Here is an 18,697-nt window from a genome sequence, read left to right on the forward strand (position 1 = left end):
TCTGAATGCTCCACAAACACTACCTCATTATTAATTTTCTCCAGTCTATTTTGTAACTTACAGTGATTTTATATCCTTGTACTGCCCTGTTGCCACAAAACAAGTTCCATGTCACATAATAAACCTGATTCTGACTCTATGGAAGTTTTTTCAGGAACGCCTTTAAAGTTAGGATCCAGCAGTAGCCAGCTGACCCATCACCAGCTTAAAATTGAGCTGAAAGAGGAGATAGTAGATTGGAAGAAACGAAACAAAGGCATTAAGTAGCTACAACAACGAAGAATCGGCATTCATCAATAGGAACGATAACCACAGATGTCCTCGGGGTAAATCCTCCTGCAGAGGGCGGCGAGGCAGGTACCCCGCACAAATATGGTGGCAATCGCTAGCAACCGATATTGCCCCGCTTCCGACCCGGAAGCGATGCTCTCCACGTGACCCGGCAATTGCGAAGTTGTTGTTGGGACCGCTGCCTGGGGGAAAAGCGGGTGTCCTTGACAAGTTCCGGGTCAACTTGCCGGCCCCCACAATGTGGGGTGGGGAGTGTGTGTCTCCCCTCGTGTTTGCCTGAGGGCCAGTTGTGGAGCTGTCCGGACAGCTGGTTGCCTGGATCATTGCTGGCCTCCTCATCTCGCCGTCAGCCCCAGACCCCAGTGACAAGTAGCCGCCGTTGCCGAGGAGTTTCAGGCGCTTAACGATGCAAGGAGGGGACGTGACGGTCGCAGCTTCAGCCTCCATGAAAGTGCCTGAACCCGATGTGAAAGCTGAAGCGCCTGTCCATAAACCGGTGGGAAGAGGAAGGGGATGGCAATATAGGTATGTCCTGATGGCTGGCAAAGGGTGGGCCCGTCAATGCCACGGGTGTGAGGAGAAATGAGAGAAGCGACCCTCCATAAAACAAAGATAAAACGAGGACGTGAGACGTCCATTGCGTGTATTGTATTATTCGAAGATCGTTGTTGCTTCAATGACAGAAACTTGCGCTGACTGGCAAGAATACTTGGAGCTATATTATTGCTGGTTATAATTCTGTCACTTTCTGGTCCTGTGTTTCGGTTGGTTATCAAATGCGAGTTCTGTCTGGATAGTATTTTGAGCTTTATTGCAACATTTAAGGCATTGAAGGATAGAGTATTAGCACAATTAGAAATAGCAGTTTGATCACTATTTGATGTTTTGATTGATAATTGATCTTCTAAACTAACAATAATTCTTTTCACTTGGTACAAAATTTTTACAGTAGAATCAAACAGGAAGAGTCAGCCCTGTTTTCCATTTGCAGATGTCTGACCTACTGAGTGTATCAAGCATTTTTTGTTTTTATTTTACTTATATGTTTGGTTTAATTGGTACCAATTAGGAGTTTTATTTGTACAGAACCAAGATACTGTTTGTGCTAAAGGTTTTGTTGAAGCAATATGCTGGAAGTAGTAAATCACAGGATAACTATATAATGAGTTTTTTTAGCCAAGAAATTATTTTTTTTTGCTAAGGCTAGTTAAAAGCAGAATATTTCCTTTTCTAATCGACATTTAAAACAGCTGGGTTTTATTTGGGTTTTTATAGGTTTTTGCAATAAATTTAGTTACTTGAGCAACATTAACAATACTGTACTTTTATTCTATGTTCCATAGATGGGCTGAAGGGCCTGTTTCTGCTCTCTACTTTTCCACTTTTCTATTTATTGAGTATGATTCAGATTGCTTCATTTTTAATTCTTCATTCCCAAGGTGAGATTTGAACTTGTATTTCTAAATCGGATGGATCATTGGTCTAACACAGAACATTTTTTTCAATTTTATCTCACAGAAGTGTTTATTCAAAATGAAAATATGCAGGATTGCAAACAAATACCTCAACAGGGATTGAAGAAGGACATGCTAGGAATGGCAGGTGATTTCAACCTACTCTAGCTGCAACAGGGAGCTGCCTGCATGTTAAATGAGCATTGCCAGACGAAAATCCAAGCACCTGGAGATTTGTTGCATCTTGTGACAAATGGTGGTGGATGGTTAAAGACAGAATGGTTTTAGGCACTAAGAAGATATCCATTCTCAACAAAGGCAGGGCTTTGCATGTCAATGTTAAAGACATGTCTGAAGTGATTGGCACTGTGTTCAAATATATCAAGTGAATAATCCATCTTGTTATCCTTCAGAAATCCTTACTGTGGCAACAGCCACTCTTTAGCCAATTCTGTTTGCTTCATGTGATAGTAAATTTATTCCCAAAGTACACATTTGTCACTATATAGAATCCTGAGATTTGTTTTCTTGCAGCCATACTCAATAAATCCAAGAACAATAATAGAATCAGTGAACATCTGCACTCAACAGGGTGGACAAATAACCAATGTGCAAAAGACGAAAAAAGTGTGTACACCAAAGAAAAAAAGTATTAATAATAATAAGTAAAGTACTAAGTATTGAGACCATGGGATGAAGAATCTCTGAGAGTGAGTCCATTGGTTGTTGAGTGAAGTTATCCCTGCTGGTTTAAGAACCTGATAGTTGAAGGGTAATTACTGTTCCTGAACCTGGTGGTGTGAATCCTCCTGTACCTTTCTGATGGTATTCGAGAACAATAGTTGAGATAACATCCTGGTGTAGTTCTGAATATCCACACTTTAGAAATAGCTGTGACTATGAAATGTTTTGATAGGCACAGATAGGCACTATCTGTGAATGGTGAAGCTGTCAAAGGTCAAAGCTTGCATTTTAATTTTTTATTAACTATTTCAAAACTGTGTTCCAGTAGAAGAAATCTGATGTGACAATTGCGTGGATATGTATCCTTTAGAGAGAAAAAAAGGACAAATCTAGTCCCACTGATTGCCAGTTGATCTGTCTGCTCTCAGCTGTCATCAAAATAGTCATTGAATGGTCTGCCCAGCAGCACTGACACTCCAACAACGGCTCACCTATGTTTACCTTGGGTTTGGTCAGGACCACTCAGCTGCAGACCTCCTTATAGATTTGTTTCAAACATTGGTCAAAATGATGAATTCAGGCTGAGAATTGAGTTACATTGGAAATAGGTTGCATTATTTGACTGAGTGTGACATCAGAATACTGATGTTAATAGGTATCCAGGGGAAGTCAAAGTCATGTTTATTGTACAATAAAAAAACCAGCAGTAGTATCACAGACTCTTAGTGTAGCATTAGAGGCATAGCATTCTCAAGGAAAAAACCATAAATTAAATATAATTATACAAGAAAGGACATGCATAAAACAAAGTCAATACATTCCAAAATGATCATAGTATTGCTATACTGAGATAGTGATGAAAGTTTGCAGTTTGGTTCAAAAATTGAATTGCTGAACAGAAGTAGCCATTCTTGAACCTTCAGGTTTCTGTAGTCCCACCTAATGTTAGTTGCAAGAAGATGACATGGTCCATATGGTTGGGATCTGTGATCATAGATATTGCCTTGGCAGTGACTCATGCAGATACTCTTGATGGTCGTGAGGAATGTGATGTATATGGCAAAGTCCACTTCTCTCTGCAAATGCTTTCATTCCTGTTGCGTATAAATTGCTGTACCAGACCATGATGAAACCAGTCGACAGTATACCAGTAGAGAATGAGTGGCGGATTGAAGATGCATCTCTACCAAGGGGGGTATAAGATGCTCCAACCCTCCATTAGCCAAAGGTCACATGGAGCCATGGGAGCAGGTGGTGGATGGTTGTATGAATATTTGGTGTATATCACAAGACCTGGTTATGTGACCACTGACGCCAGGCAGACAACCTCTGTATTAATAATAACTTGTGTCACCAGTCTTGTAAAGACACTGCCCAGAAGAAGGGAATGGCAAACCAGTTCTGTAGAAAAATTTTCCAAGAACAATCATGGTCATGGAAAGATTACGATTGTCCATGTGATATGACACAGCACCTGATAATCTGTAGAAGGTTGTTTGGCAAACTGTGAACCTCCTTAACCATCTAAACAAGTAAGGTGCTGGTGAGCCTTCCTTCTATATACTAGGCTCAGGATAGGCTATCTGGTATGGTAGAGCCCAGATGTTTAAAACTGCTTGCCCTCTCCAGCACTGTTGCATATTTTCTCTCCCCTTTCCTGCAGTCAACAGTCACTTATATAGTTTTACTATTGAATGAGAGGCAGTTGTGGCCCCACTCAGCCCAATCCTATCTCATTCCTGTCAGCTGACTTGTCACCACCAGTGATTAGTCCAACAACATTGATGAATTTGCATGTAGCATCGAAGCTTTGCTTAGAAACACAGTCACGCCTGTATCAGGAGTAAAGCAGTGGGCAAAGCGTGCAGCCTTGGGGTTTACCTGTGTTGATGGTTAGCAAGGAGGAGATGTTGTTTCCTCACTAATTGATGAAGTTGAGTATCCATTTGCAGAGGGAGGTGGAAAACACACAGGTCTTGAAGCTAGATGATTCGCTGACCCTGAAGGGTCTGTTGTAGGGACGGGTCGGTCTCTCATCTCTTTGCAGACTGTGGGTTTGTGAAGAGCTTGTGAAAGAAGATACAAAAACCTATGACAATGTTCATCCTGATCAACTGCATGATAGATGACTCTCTGATCTGCATGCTGTTCACAGAGAGATGGACGTCAAGTGCTACTGAAAGATCAACTGGTTGAAAGATGCCCTTTGTTTTGCCAGCACATCAAGATGTCTGGCCGCCAGTGTACGTGCTGAGGGACGGACTGAAGTTTGGTGCAGCTATGCAAGGTCTCGATAGTTCTTCCATTACTGGACAGGGAGGGGCTTGGTTGGTTGAGGAAGCCCCTCATTTATTGTAGAAGTACCACCCTGCGGGGGGGGGGGGGGGGGGTAGTCACATGACTGGTAACAGTGCTATTAGTTTTAAGAAATGTAATTGAACATTACTTGATGCCTTGTCCACAAATGTAAGAATTAAAAAAGGAATGCAGTTTATTCTTCTAAATCTTATTCTTCTATTTGAATAAAGTTTACTTTGGTTTTCAAAAATTGTATTGAACACTGAGCTGTAGTGAGTGAACAGCTTTATGTATGAACTTCTGTTGTTCATGTGGTCCACAGCACAGTGAGCCAGTGAAGTCGAATCTGCTGATGTTCTGTTGTGGTGGCAGGCAAATTGAATTGCATCCAGTCACAATGGAGGCAGGAGTTGATTTGTACTAAAACCAACCTCTAAGCTCTTCATTCAGGTTGATGTAAGCAGAATTGGACAGTAGTCATTTGAGGCAGGTCACCAGGCTCTTTGGCATCAGTAAAACAGATGCCTTTTTGAAACCTCAAACCCAAGGAGTGAGAGTTTGCATATGTCATTGAATGTTCCAGACAGCTGGTCCACACAGATCTTTAGTATTCAGCCGGATGCTTTTCGTGAATTCAGCTCCTTGAAAGATGCTTAGATATCAGTCTCAGTCGCAAGTCATAGGGTCATCCAGATTTATGGGGACTTGTGTGGGTCAGTCATAGTTCTCCCTATTGAGCTCATCTGACAGTAATTGATACTTGTGCTAACTGATCTTGCTTTAATTGTGGAAGCTTAGTAGTTGAGTGTCCATTCGTAATTCCCCTTTAGTCCAAAATCCTCTGAGCTTGCAATATCCTTCCAGAGATTATACCTGGATTTCTTATATCACGTTGGGTCACTAGCCCTGAAATCCACAGATCTAGCCTTCAGCAGATTATAAATCTCTTGGTTCATCTAGGCCTTCTGGTTAGGGAAGATTAGGAGTGTTTTTGTGGGTACACGCATGATGTACGAGTTCATGTTGATCAAATTGTCCAAAGCTGAGTGAAGAGATAGTGAAACTGCATCTGCTGTTGACTTGTTGTGGTGGTAGGTAATTCTGTCATTCATTGTTATGGTCAGTGGCAACTATGACATATTCATTTAGCTTCATTGACAAATCCTTGAAGGTAGTCCAGTGGACGAAGCAATCCTGAATTTGCTCTTCTGCCTCGCCTGTCCAGCTCTTTGTCATCCCTGTTATGTTTTGAAATTCTAGAAACTAATCAAAAGAAAAATACTAGAGCCTGAGAGAATGTGTACAGCTGGCTTTGCTTTTAGTGGGGGCGTGCACATATGACGGGGTGGCTTACTGAAGCATGCCATTAGGTACTTCTTTATATAACCCGTAATGAATTACAGTATGTAAACAAAGAATGCTTAATCAAGTATATTTTCAGTATTACTGAAATACACAACACTCCTCCCTGCTTAGTTATAAACTCCAATTCCACAGCACAGTAAATTTTAAATTGAGACATTCAGTTTCAATTCGCATATGCTAAGAGGAGTGTCCTCTTTTGTAAATTTTTCAGGAATTTCCTTTTCCTAGGGTAAATGGAACAATCTGTCAGTATTTGCATAATTAGTTGTTGTTTTAAATTAAATTTTGTACTTGTGTCCTCCAAGAAGCAGAGCCCGTCTCTGTGTTTGTGCGGCTGCTGTTAGTGGACACTCTCTGTGAATTGAAAATGGACAGCAGTGGTTGATGATCAGTAATAAAGGTATACTCTCTCCCATATGGGAACTGGTTGAAATGTTTGAGACACCAAACCAGACTCAAGGCCTCTCTGTCAATCTGTGCATAATTTTTCTCTAGTGGTAAAGGACTGTGATGCGAAGGCTATGGTGGTGTGTTCACTTCCATCACTTATAGCATGTGACATGACTGCACTATTACCAATAAGGACAGGCATCACAGGCAAGCTTCACTGGATATGTGGATCATAATGTGTGGCTACAGTGTCTGATGTCACCATTTCCTTTGTCTTTTGGAAAGCTACCTCGTACTGCTTTGTCCATTTCCATTTCTTCCTGATCTTTTGTAATGAATTCAAGGGGTGAAGCACATTAGCCAGGTTTGGCAGGAACCTGTTATAGCAATAGATAAATCCAAAAAAAAGAAAGCAACTGTGACTCATCCTTTAGCCTTGGGGTATCCAAGGGATTTTAGAAATGTTCCTTTTCCACCGGAGTGGAGATGCTACTCCAAAAATAAGCTTATTATAGCAATAATAAGAGTGAGAATGTTTATACTGAGCAACACTTTGGACTCTTCTTCAGTCTCCATCTGTAGATAGGCTTCAGCTAAGTCCACTTTGCTGAAGTGTTTTCCTCCAGAAAGGTTTGTGAAGATAACCCCTATCCTGGGCAGAGGATATTGATCTACTTTCAGTACTGGGTTGATGGTGACCTTCAAATCATCACAGATCCTGAAAGACCCATTCTTCTTGATGACTGGGACCACTGGTGTTGCCCATGGGCTTCACTCAACCTTGGAAAGAATTCCTTCAGCCTCCATGCAATCTGGCTTACTGCCTACTTTATCATGAGCATTTTAAGGATTTGCAAAGCTTGGGTATGATATTTTCTGTTTTAGTACTATTCTACCCTCAATGTGTTTGAATTTACCAATGCCATCCTTGAATATAGCTGAGGCATCTTCCTGTACCTTTCTTAATTCACTTCAGTTGACTCTTGCAGGGGATGTGGCATGTAAATGGTGGCTGGATCTCCAATCACAGCCACTCAAGGCTGGCCCTCCTGTTTTTACCACATACAGGCCCAATGTAGCTTGTGGTTGCTGTATTTTAGTGTTATAAACGTCATTCCGACAAGAGTTCTCTTTTCTCCAGTATAAATTCTCAGTTGAATATAAGACCATAAGATACTGGAGCAGAATTAAGCCATTTGGCCCGTTGCATCTACTCTGTCATTTCGTCATGGCTGATTAATTTCCCTCTCAACCCCATTCTTCTGTCTTCTCCCCATCACCTTTTGTGCTGTGGCACATGGATGAAAGAAAAATGGAGGGTTATGGGGTAGTATGGGTTTAGTACTTTTTTTAAGGAATATAAGGGTTGGCACATCATCGAGGGCTGAAGGGCCTGTACTGTGCTGTAGTGTTCTAGTGTCTGGTGACTATTCAAGAACCTGTGAACCTCTGCCAGAAAATACACCTAGTCACCTGGCCTTCACAGCCACCTGTGGCAACGAATTCCACAGATTCACCAGCCCCTTTTCTAAATCGACATTCACCCACCAATGGAGTAATTCTCTTCACAGTCACTGTATCTAGGCCATTCAACATCTGCTAGGTTTCAATGAGATCTCCACTCATTGTTTTAAATTCCAGTAAATACAAGCCAGCACCTTCAGTCGTTTCTTTCATTCCTGGAACCATTCTTGTGAGCCTCCTCTGAACCCTTTCCAATGTCAGCACATCCTTTCGTAAATAAGGAGCCCAGAACTGCTCACAGTACCAAGTGAGGCCTCACTAGTGTCTTGTACAGCCTCAGCATTACATCTTGCTTTTATGTTCTCATCCTCTTGAAATGAATGCTAGCAATGTATTCTCCTTTCTCACCACCAATTCAACCTGCAAATTAATCTTTAGGGAATCCTGCACAAGGGCTTCCAAATTCCTTTGCACCTCAGATTTTAGAATTTTTTTCCCATTTAAAAAAGAGTTTATTCTTTTATTCCTTCTACCAAGGCGCATGACCATACACTTACTGACACTGTATTCCATCTGCCACCTCTTTGCCCACTCTCCTAATCTAAGTCCTTCTCCAGCCTCTCTGCTTCCTCAACACTACCTGCCCTTGCGCTCATATTTGTAATCTCCACAAACCTGGCTGTAAAGCCATCACTTTCAACACTGAAATCATTGACATACATCATTTAAAAAATGCAGACAATTGGACTAGGATCCCTTTATTCCCACTATATCTCCTGCCAATCAGCCAATGCTCTATTCATGCTAGTATTTTTTTCCTGTATTTCTATGGGCTTTTGTTTAGTATCTTCAAGTGTAGCAAAGGCCTTCTGAAAATCTAAGTACACAACATCCACTGATTCTCCTTTGTTTATACTGCTTATTATTTCTTCAAAGAATTCTAACATCTGTCAGGCAAGATTTTCTCTTGAGGAAACTATGCTAACTTTGGCCTACTTTGTCATGTACCTCTAAGTACCCTGAAACCACATCCTTTACAGTTGACTCCAACGTCTTCAGAAACTATCTGACCTATAGTTTCCTTCCTACTGCCTCCCTCCCTTCTTGAAGAGTGGAGTGACATTTGCAATTTTCCATTCCTCTGGAACCATGCCAGAATCTATTGATTCTTGAAAGATCATTTGTAATGTCTCCACAATCTCTTCAGCTACCTTTAGTAGTAACCTGGGATGTAGTCTATCGGGTCCAGGTGACTTATCTACCTTCAGATCTTTGTTTCCCAAGCACCATCTCATTAGTAATAGCAACTGCACTTGCTTCTGCCCCCTGACACTCTCCAGCTCCTGGCATACTACCAGTCTCTTCCACAATGAAGTCTGATAGAAAATTCTTAATCTGTTTGTCTACCATTTCCTTGTACCCCATTACTAGCCAGTGTCATTTTCCACTGGATCAATATCTATTCTTGCCTCTCTTTTACTCACTTTTGGTATCATTCTTGATATTATTGGCTAGCTTACCTTCATAGTTCATCTTTTCTGCCCTTTTTTTTAGTTGCTTCTGTTGTTTTTTTAAAAAATTCCCAATCCTCTAATTTCCTTCTAATTCTATTTTTCTGTTGGCTTGGACTTCCCTTGATAGCCACAGTTGTGTCACCCTGTCATTGGAATTCTTCCTCTTCAGGCTTCATTTCAGTACCTTTGACTTGCCATTCAGTACCTTTGACTTGCCATTCAAACTCATTTTGTAGAATGACTGAAACAGCTGAGTCAGTGACCAATTCCATTTAATTACTTTGTCGTTCACTTCTGGTGTAAGCCATATTGCTTGTCTCTTGTTAGATTTTGCATTGTAGAACTCAAGGCTGTCCAGACCTGTGTCACTTTTATCATTATCAGATTTTTCATCAATAGCATGCAGATTAGTGCTCTTTTTGAAACTGTAACTTGACTTTTTATCTTTTTCTCTTCCCTGTGCAGCCAATTTATTTTTGCCTGCCTGACATGCTCTTTGTATGTGTCCTATTTTGTTACATTTTCTGCAAGTTTTGACTTTAAACATACATTGGTCTGGTGTGCATGAGCCTTTATCACAACAGTAACACAATTTGTTTCGCCTGGCAGGCTTATGTTTAGATGTTGCCATGTTATTCATGCTCACTTTCATTCCTGACTTCTACTCAATTGCGTCTTTCTGCCCTTTCCATGCATACAGCAATCTCAATTGTTTTAAACATGAGCTGTTTTGAATGCTTTCTTGCAAGATTCCACAAACTAAACAATCTCTCAGTGCATGATTAAACCCGTTACTGAACTGGCAATACTGAGACAATTTCTTCAATTCAGACACATAAGCTGAAATGGACTACCCTTCTTTTTGATTCCGCTTATCAAACCTAAAACATTCTGCGTTCATTAAGAGTTTCTGTTCTAAATGTCCTGTATTAGTTTCACAAAATCATCAAAATGCATTTTTGCTAGTTTAGTTGGAGCAAGTTGCACTTAGCAAAATGGCACTGTGTTTTCATTGGCTATTTCATTTGCTGCAAAATACTTTTCAATTTGTTCAGAATACATAAGCCAGTTATCGGTTGTGCAATTGAACGTGTCTTTCTTTCTAATGTAGGCAGTCATTTCTGCTTTATTTATTAACTATTTATTAATATATCACCCAGTGCTCACTGTTTATGAATCCGTGATTTTCGTCCATTTTCTACCTTTTTTTTAATAACTCGACCGTCTCACTGCCCTTCAATAGATAGGTATTCATCTCGGGTTCGTTTTAAAACTAACTCGTAGCTACTGTTATATTTTGTATCTCCAGAAACTAATCACAAAGAAAAACTTGGGAACCCAAGAGAATGTGCACGCTTAGCTTTTCTTTTAGTGAGGCACACACCTATGAAGTGCCGGTATATTGCATACCGTTCATGTATTTATTATACATACCAACAATGAATTATGTAAACAAAAAAGTGAATGCTTAATCAAACAATATATTTACAATATTACTGAAATATTTTAAAATACTCTATATTAGTGCCAAGCTCTTCAGTGTCTATGTATGCAGGCAGAAGAAGCAGAGCCTGGTGGTTGAATTTACCGAAGGGCACTTGAGTGATGGAGCAGTAAGCATTCTTGATGGTGGTGGAGCAGTGATTAAGTGTATTGAGTCCTCTTGTGATGCCAATGATGTGTTGATATTAGCTAGGCAGATTTTTCTTCAAGCCAGACTTACTGAGGTCTGTCTCCTTGTCAGAGATGAGGTATAGACTGCTGTTAGGATGGTGGTGGTGATCTATCTTGGTAGGTCGAATGGTCAGCACTTCACTGCCAGGTGTTCCAGATTGGGGAGCAGGAATGAGACAAGACAGTTAAGTTTGTGCACCACGATGAGTTTATTATAAACCAGACTTCACTATTGCCTTTCGCTTACCTGATGTTGCCATCCAGTCCATTTGGTGGATCAAAAAGCCCTCAGGTGCAAGCATTGCATCAGGAGAGTGAGCCATGTCTCTGTGGAACAAACTATACAGTAGTCTCTTGTTTCCCTCTGATAAAGCAATCTTGCTGTTAGATCTTCTACCTTGCTCTGCGATGATTGTACATTGGCCAGAAGGTCATATCTGCAAAGTAAATATTTACATTACCTGTAAATTTGCGAGGCTAGGAATATTGATGGTACAATATGTTCTGTGTAAAGCCCTATTTTTCTCTTTCATCCGATGGCAAAGATTAGTTTACAATTGCTCTTTTCTTAACCTGCTTTGTATTGTAAGCGGAGTTCTAGATTTTTGCTGATCAAAGCTGTCTCCCTTACAAAAGAGCCTGAATGTGAATGTCCCAGTGTTGGGTGTAGTGACCTGGTATATTCCATTTATATAAAAACAATTATTCATATTTCAGCCCATGTGATGTTTTCTATTTTCCTTCAAATGCAAATATTAATGATGAAAGAATCTGCATTTCCAAAAGATGTTGGAAAATCATTTCTAACCAAAACTTTATATAAGCTATGCAGAAGTTACTTTGCCTGATACATGGTCCTGAAAACAAATATAAATTGAGAAATTGCTTTGTTTTGATTATATGGGTTCAGATGTTAATGTTGGTCAATATAGAAGGAACTCACTTATTCAAAAACATCTCTTGGCATTTTGTGAGTACAAATGCAAGTTTTAATGTACAGTATTACCAAAACTAGCATCTGCCAGTTTAGCACCGACTGAGGTCACAGTGATGTGTCAGATTATATGTTGGCTGTTCACTTCAGAGATGAACTCTAAACTTGTATGCACCTCTGCACCATCCCGCCAAAGTGAAACTTCCTGGTGGTAAAACATTTAAATTCCCATTCCTGAACCGATTTTTGGTCCATGGCCCCATACTTGTGCTAAGATGAGGCTACCCTTGGAGGAGCAACACCTTATATTCTGTCTGGGTAGCCTCCAACCTGATGGTATGAATATCTATTTCTCCTTTGCGTATTAAAAAAAAATCCCCCCCCCCTTCTATTCCGCACTCTGGCTTCTTTCCTCTTCTCATCTGCCTATTACCTCCCCGTGTCCCCTCCTGCATCCCTTTCTCATATGGTCCACTCTCCTCTCCTATCAGATTCTTTCCTCTCCAGGCCTTTACCTTTCCCACCCACCTGGCTTCTCCTATCACCTTCATCTTCTAGGTATCCTCCTAATCTGCCCTGCCCCACCTTCCTATTCTGGTATCTTCCCCCTTCCTTTTCAATCCTGAAGAAGAGTCTTGGCTTGAAACGTTGACTGTTCACATTCATTTCTGTAGATACTGCCTGACCTGAGTTCCTCCAGCATTTTGTGTATATTACTTTATCTCATGGTATCTTTTCTTTCTTAAAATGTTTTGGTAAATTCAGAAACTCTGGAGCAAAATGTAGGTGGCAATAATTTTTCATGCAATGTACTTCTCATTTTTGGTACTGTATTGATACTGCAAATCTTAATAGAATGCTGTTTCCACGGCAACCAAGCATATTCATCCTTGTGAAAGGAGGCCAAACTGCAGAGTATTCCAGCTATGATATCACCAAAGTCAACTTAATGCAGCAAGATTTTCTTAAAAACTTGCTTTTATTTTTTTTGCCTTGGTAATTCAGCCTTCAGTTGATTTTGTAAATGCTTGTTATCTTCTGTGATTAGTTCATAAAGACTCCACTATCATTCTGTGTAACATAATACTTGTCACTTAGTATTTCTCCATATTTATGACCCAACTAACTAATCGCCCATCTATCTCCGATCATTTGTAGCCTCTTTTCCAACAGACAATTTCTTGTTAAGAAGCTTGGATAAATTGTGTCAATATAAACCTATTTGTGTTTGTAAATGATTAAATTAACATACTTTTCCTGTAAGTATTTATGGTTGGTTCTGTCTCTTAGTTCAATTGATTTTCTTTTCCTTGCTTTTGGGAGGGGTGCATCTGGCATTCTGTATACTTGTCAAATAATTCTCCTTATGTCTACTTGGAGTCTTAAGGTTCAGAAAATACCTGTACTCAAACTTTCTTGTCCTGATCTTTGTCTACATCCCAAAACCTATCAGTGGAAGGTTTAAAATTGGAAGGAATTTTTTTTAAATCTGCAGAATTATGTTAACTCAATGATGAAACTTAAAATAGATCCTTTCCTCATGAATGAGGAAGAGGGGAAGAAGCTGTTCCTGAATCATTGAGAGTGGTTCTTCAGGCTCCAATACCTCTTCCCCCGTGGTACTGACAAGAAGGAGGCATGTCTTGGATGGCGATGGTCCTTACTGATGGATGTCACCACTTGAGGACTGCCTCTTGATGATGTCCTCAATGAGAAGGGTTGTGCTTGTGATGGAGCTGCCTGAGTCAACAACTCTGTGCAGTCTCTTTTGATCCTTTGCAGTGCTACCTCCATACCAAGCTGTGATGCAAGTGATCAGAATGCTCTCCAATGTACCTCTATAGATTTTGCATGAGTTTTTGGTTATGCACCAAATCTTCTCAAACTCTTCATGAAGTAGAGCCGCTGATCTGCTTGTATCAATATGTTAGGCCCAGGCCAGATCCTTTGAGATATTGACACCCAGGAACTTAAAGCCTTTCCACCGCTGACCCCTCAGTGAACAAGTTCTACTAACTTCCCTTTCCGGAAGTCCACAGTCAATTCCTTGGATGTGCTGGCATGAAATTTGGATTGTTTTTTTCGACATCAGTCAAGCAGGCAATCTATCTCACTCCTGTACTACTCCTCAACAACAGTGGTGTTATCTGCAAATTTATAGATGATGTTTAAGTTGTTCTTAACTACATAGTTATGAAGGCAGTTTAAATGGTCTTGGCATAGACTAGATGGGCAGAAGAACCTGTTCTCTCTGCTGTACTTTTCTAAGATTCTGACTGTATGACTGTAGGGAGAAATATAATTTGTCATAATTTTTGAACAAATGCCACTCTCTTGAATGTTAAAACCACTTACAATAAAGAAGTTAATAATGTTTCATCATAGTCACTTTGAAGTCAAACAGTATAATATTTATATCAGGTAATTAAAAATTGCAAGCAATGAAAATCTAGAAAAGCAAAATTAATGAACAAGAAAACAGACTTATGGTCAACTAATCTGACAGATGCTTGAACAACACATTCATCAGAACTGCAAATATACTATTGCATATTAAAAGATCTTAGTTGGGAATGAGCTGAAGCCATTCTAATTACATTATTGTTTTGATATTGTTGATGGTTGGCAACATTTTGTAAAATATCCTTAAAATATTTATTGCATTTTTGATATGTCCGAGAACAAATTGATTTCTTTATTTTTAAACTATGTAATATTCCTTTCCAGCCAACCATTAATGGGAAATAGGCATGGTCACTCCATCTTCTGAAACTTTAAACCCAACCTACCTCATTCGCTTTTAAGAAAAATCTACGCAACTAAAGATATTTACCCAGCAACTTTTGCTGCTGTCAAATTTGCATCTTGAAGTGTTTCCTGACTAATTCTTTAAAAACCAAGCTTGCCTCCAAGTATCTCTTCTATAATCTTTTTTATGCCTCATTTAGAGTTTTGTGTGCAGTTCCAGTTGTCCAGGTATAGGAAAGATGTAGAAGCTTTCAAGAAGGTGTAGAAGAGCTTCAATGGGATGTTGCCTAGACTGGAGATTTTTAGCTCTAAGAAGTTAGACAAACTTTGTTTTCTCTGAAGTATTGGAGGGAAAAGCATGACTTGATCAAAGTTTGTATCTTTTTCTCTGGTAAGAAATGCCAAATATTAGAGGGCATGCATTTAATGCGAGTGGGGGAATGTTCAAAAGAGATGTGCAGGACAGTTCTTTTTTTAAACACACAGAATGTGCCTGTATAGCATGGGCAGGGGTAGCAGTGGAGGGAGATATGATAGGGGTGTACGTGGGGCTTTTAGATAGGCATCTGAATATACAGAGAATGGAGGATATTTACCATTTCTAGTCAGAAAGGTTTAAGTGTTATTAGTTTAATTAGATCTGCACAACTTCTTGGGTCAAAGAGTCTGTTTCTGTATTGTATTGTTTTACATTCTAGATTCTGAGAAGCCAAATGTTTGCTGCTCTGTTTTGTGATTGAGTATTTTGAACAGCTTTAGTTAAAGAATATGTGTTTAAAAATATTATGCAAGTTCATATTTGTCACTGTATGCAACATGTATGATTCATTTTCTCTTGGGCATACTCAAATCCGTAGAATAATAACCGTAACAAAAGCAATGAAGGACTGCTCAACTAGGGTGTTCAACCAATGTGTAGAAGAAAACAAACTGTGCAAATACAAAAAGAACAAAATAATGATAAAATAATAAGCAATAAATATGAAGAACATAAGATGAAGAGACCTTGAAAGTGAGTCCATTGGTTGTGGGAACGTTTCAATGATGGGGTGAGTGAAGTTATCCTCTTTGGTTCAAGAGCCTGATAGTTGAGAGATAATAACTGTTCCTGAACCTGGTGGTGAATCCTGAGGCTCCTGCATCTTTTTCCTGATGACATCAATGAAATAAATCATGTTCTAAGTGGTAGGGGTCCCTGATAGATGCTAATTTCCTGTTAAGCATTTTGTGTGGATGTGCTCAATGACTGGGGGGGGGGGGGGTAGGCATAACCCATGATGGACTGGGCCATATCCACTACATTTTGTAGGGTTTTCCATTCCAGGGCAATGGAGTTTCCACACCAGACTGTGATGCAGCCAGTCAATATACTCTCCACAGCACATCTATAGAAGTTGTCAGTTTTAGAAGTCATGCCAAATCTCCACAAACTAGGAAGTAGAGGTGCTCTCTTTGTAATTGCAGCTAGGCCCAGGGTAGGCCCTCTGAAGTAATAACGCCTAAGAATTTAAAGTTGCTGATCCTCTCCCCTTCTGATTGTCTCATGGACCTCTGGTTTCCTTCTGAAGTCAATAATCAGCTCCTTAGTCTTTGTGCTTTGTACTTTTTCCTCTGTTAAATTCATGAGCATAATTGCTGCCGATAAATGTTTTGTGTTGTCTTTTATTTTAAACCAGATATACAGATCATGTACTTGTACTGAATAATGCTGTACGTTTTATTGTATTAGTACTTTCCTGCACGTTTGCGGTAGGTCTTTACACTGGATATCATGCTGGCACAAGCTTAACCTGAGCCAGGTAACTTGGGTTTCTTTCTTTGCTTTGTGGTTGCCTGTAGGGAGGCAAATCTCAAGGTTGCATATAGTATACATAACTTGACAATAAATGTACTTTGATCTGTGGAACCACACTAATGAGAAGTATAGAGTCTGAATCTATAAGTAAAGTTTCAATGGCTGATCAGCACAGAAACTAGGGAGAAAGTTCAAAAGAAAATATTTTAATTATGTTCTTTGATTTGTTCTTCAGTGTTGAAGAATTAAGATTTAAGATTTGTAAATGTTCATTTTGTTTGTCAATGAGCTTGTTGACTAATAATTTTTTTATTAGACTATTTGATTCACTAAAAATAATTCTTCATAAATTCAGAGTTACACTGCATAGAAACAATGTTTGGTTTAACTTGTCCTTCTCCCTTTAAACCTCCCTTATTTATGTACCTGTTTAAATGTAATTGTAAATGATCTTGTCTCTACCACCTCCTGTAACATTTTGTTTCAAACAGCCTCCACCCTCTATTTGAAAAATCTGCTCCCTAGGTCCCCTTTAAATTATCCCCATCACATCTTCAGTGTATGGTGTCTATCTTTAGACTACCCTAACCTGTGAAAAAGATTGTGACCATGTAAACTCTCTATGTGCGTCATAATGTTATAAACCTTAAGAGACTACTGGGCAGGTATATGGAGGAGTTTAAGGTGGAGTGTTATATGGGAGGCAGGGTTCAAGGGTTGGCACAACATTGTGGACCGAATGGCCTGTACCGTGCTGTATTGTTCTTTGTTCTTTATAACATCATCCCTCAGCCTCATGTTCCAGCGAAAACAGTCCAAATCTATTCAATATGTTTTTATAACAGAGCTTCCAGTCCAGCAATATTTCCGTGAATATTTTATGCACCCTCTCTAGATTGATCACATCTTTCACATAGTGTGCTCCAAGTGCAATCTAACCAATAATTGTACAACTGTAACATGAGACCTCAAATCTATACTGTACTCAATACCTTGTCCAGAGAGAAGATCCATAGTATATACTCCTTCATCACTTCGTCTATCCATGATGCCAGTTCTGGCAAACAATGTATTTCCTGCACCCCCCCCCCCCACCAGATATAACTATTTAATAATACTCCACAGAGCCCTATCACGCACTGTGTCTGTCCTGACCTGGTTTAATTTCCCAAAATACATCTCTCCATATTTTTCTGAATAAATTTCCATCTGCCATTTCCATGCTCACATTTCAAATTAATCTATACCTTGTCATAACCTTAGGCAGACAACCATCTCTGGTGTCCACAATACCACCAATTTTGGTGTCATTTTTAATTTGTTGATTGTGTATTCTCTTTGAAATCATTGATATCCATAACAAACATTAAAAGACCCAGCCGTAATTCTTCAGTGCACCACTGGTTACTGACCTCAGATTGGAAAAACAACTCTCAACTACCAACATCTGCCTCTTACCATCAAGTTAATTTTATATCCATTTCGTTAACTCACCCTGGATTCCATATATTCTAACCTAAACTGGTTTATTATACAGGATCATGTCAAAGGCCTTGTTATACTCCATATAGCATCCATCTTGTTGGCCATCTCCTTAAGTGGCAAACATTTTAATTTCTATTCTGACACGTGCCACCATCAGAGTGGAGGAGCAGCACCTTGTATTTTGTCTGTCTGGGTAGCCTCCAATCTGATATCTTGAATATCAATTTTTTTCCCCGTTTATTAAAAAAAATTCCCTCTCCTCTCTTCCCCACCCCCCTTCTGTTCTCCATTCTGACCTCTTGACTCTTCTTACCTATCTATCCTTTCTCCCTGGTGCCCCCCTCCTTCCCTTTCTCCTATGGTTCACCCTCCTCTCCAATCTGATTCCTTCCTATCCAGCCCTTTATCTTTCCTACCCACCTAGCTTCACCTGTCATCTTTCCTTTTCCCCTCCTCCCAGCTTTTTATTCTGTCATCTCCCTCCTTGCTTCCAGTCCTGAAGAGGGTCTTGGCCCAAAAATGTCTACTCAGTTCCGTTGATGCTGCCTGACCTGCTGAGTTCCTCCGGGGGGGGTGGGGGAGCTGTGTGTGTGTGTGTGTG

At 39.9% G+C, this 18,697-nt stretch overlaps 1 protein-coding gene across 2 annotated transcripts in view; it reads left to right on the plus strand.

Annotated features, from left to right (window-relative positions):
* Positions 1-445: 445 nt before the first annotated feature.
* The window catches only part of osbpl11 (oxysterol binding protein-like 11), a 133,865-nt gene continuing 115,613 nt past the window's right edge, over positions 446-18,697 (plus strand). For both annotated transcript variants that reach the window (XM_059966357.1, XM_059966358.1), the window contains exon 1: positions 446-816. In XM_059966357.1, the coding sequence (XP_059822340.1) occupies positions 698-816 (119 nt within the window). In that variant the 5' untranslated portion in view covers positions 446-697. The remainder of the gene's footprint in view (positions 817-18,697) is intronic.

This window comes from Hypanus sabinus, chromosome 4 (genome assembly GCF_030144855.1).
Source record: "Hypanus sabinus isolate sHypSab1 chromosome 4, sHypSab1.hap1, whole genome shotgun sequence".
In the NCBI taxonomy this organism is placed as follows: Eukaryota; Metazoa; Chordata; class Chondrichthyes; order Myliobatiformes; family Dasyatidae; genus Hypanus; species Hypanus sabinus.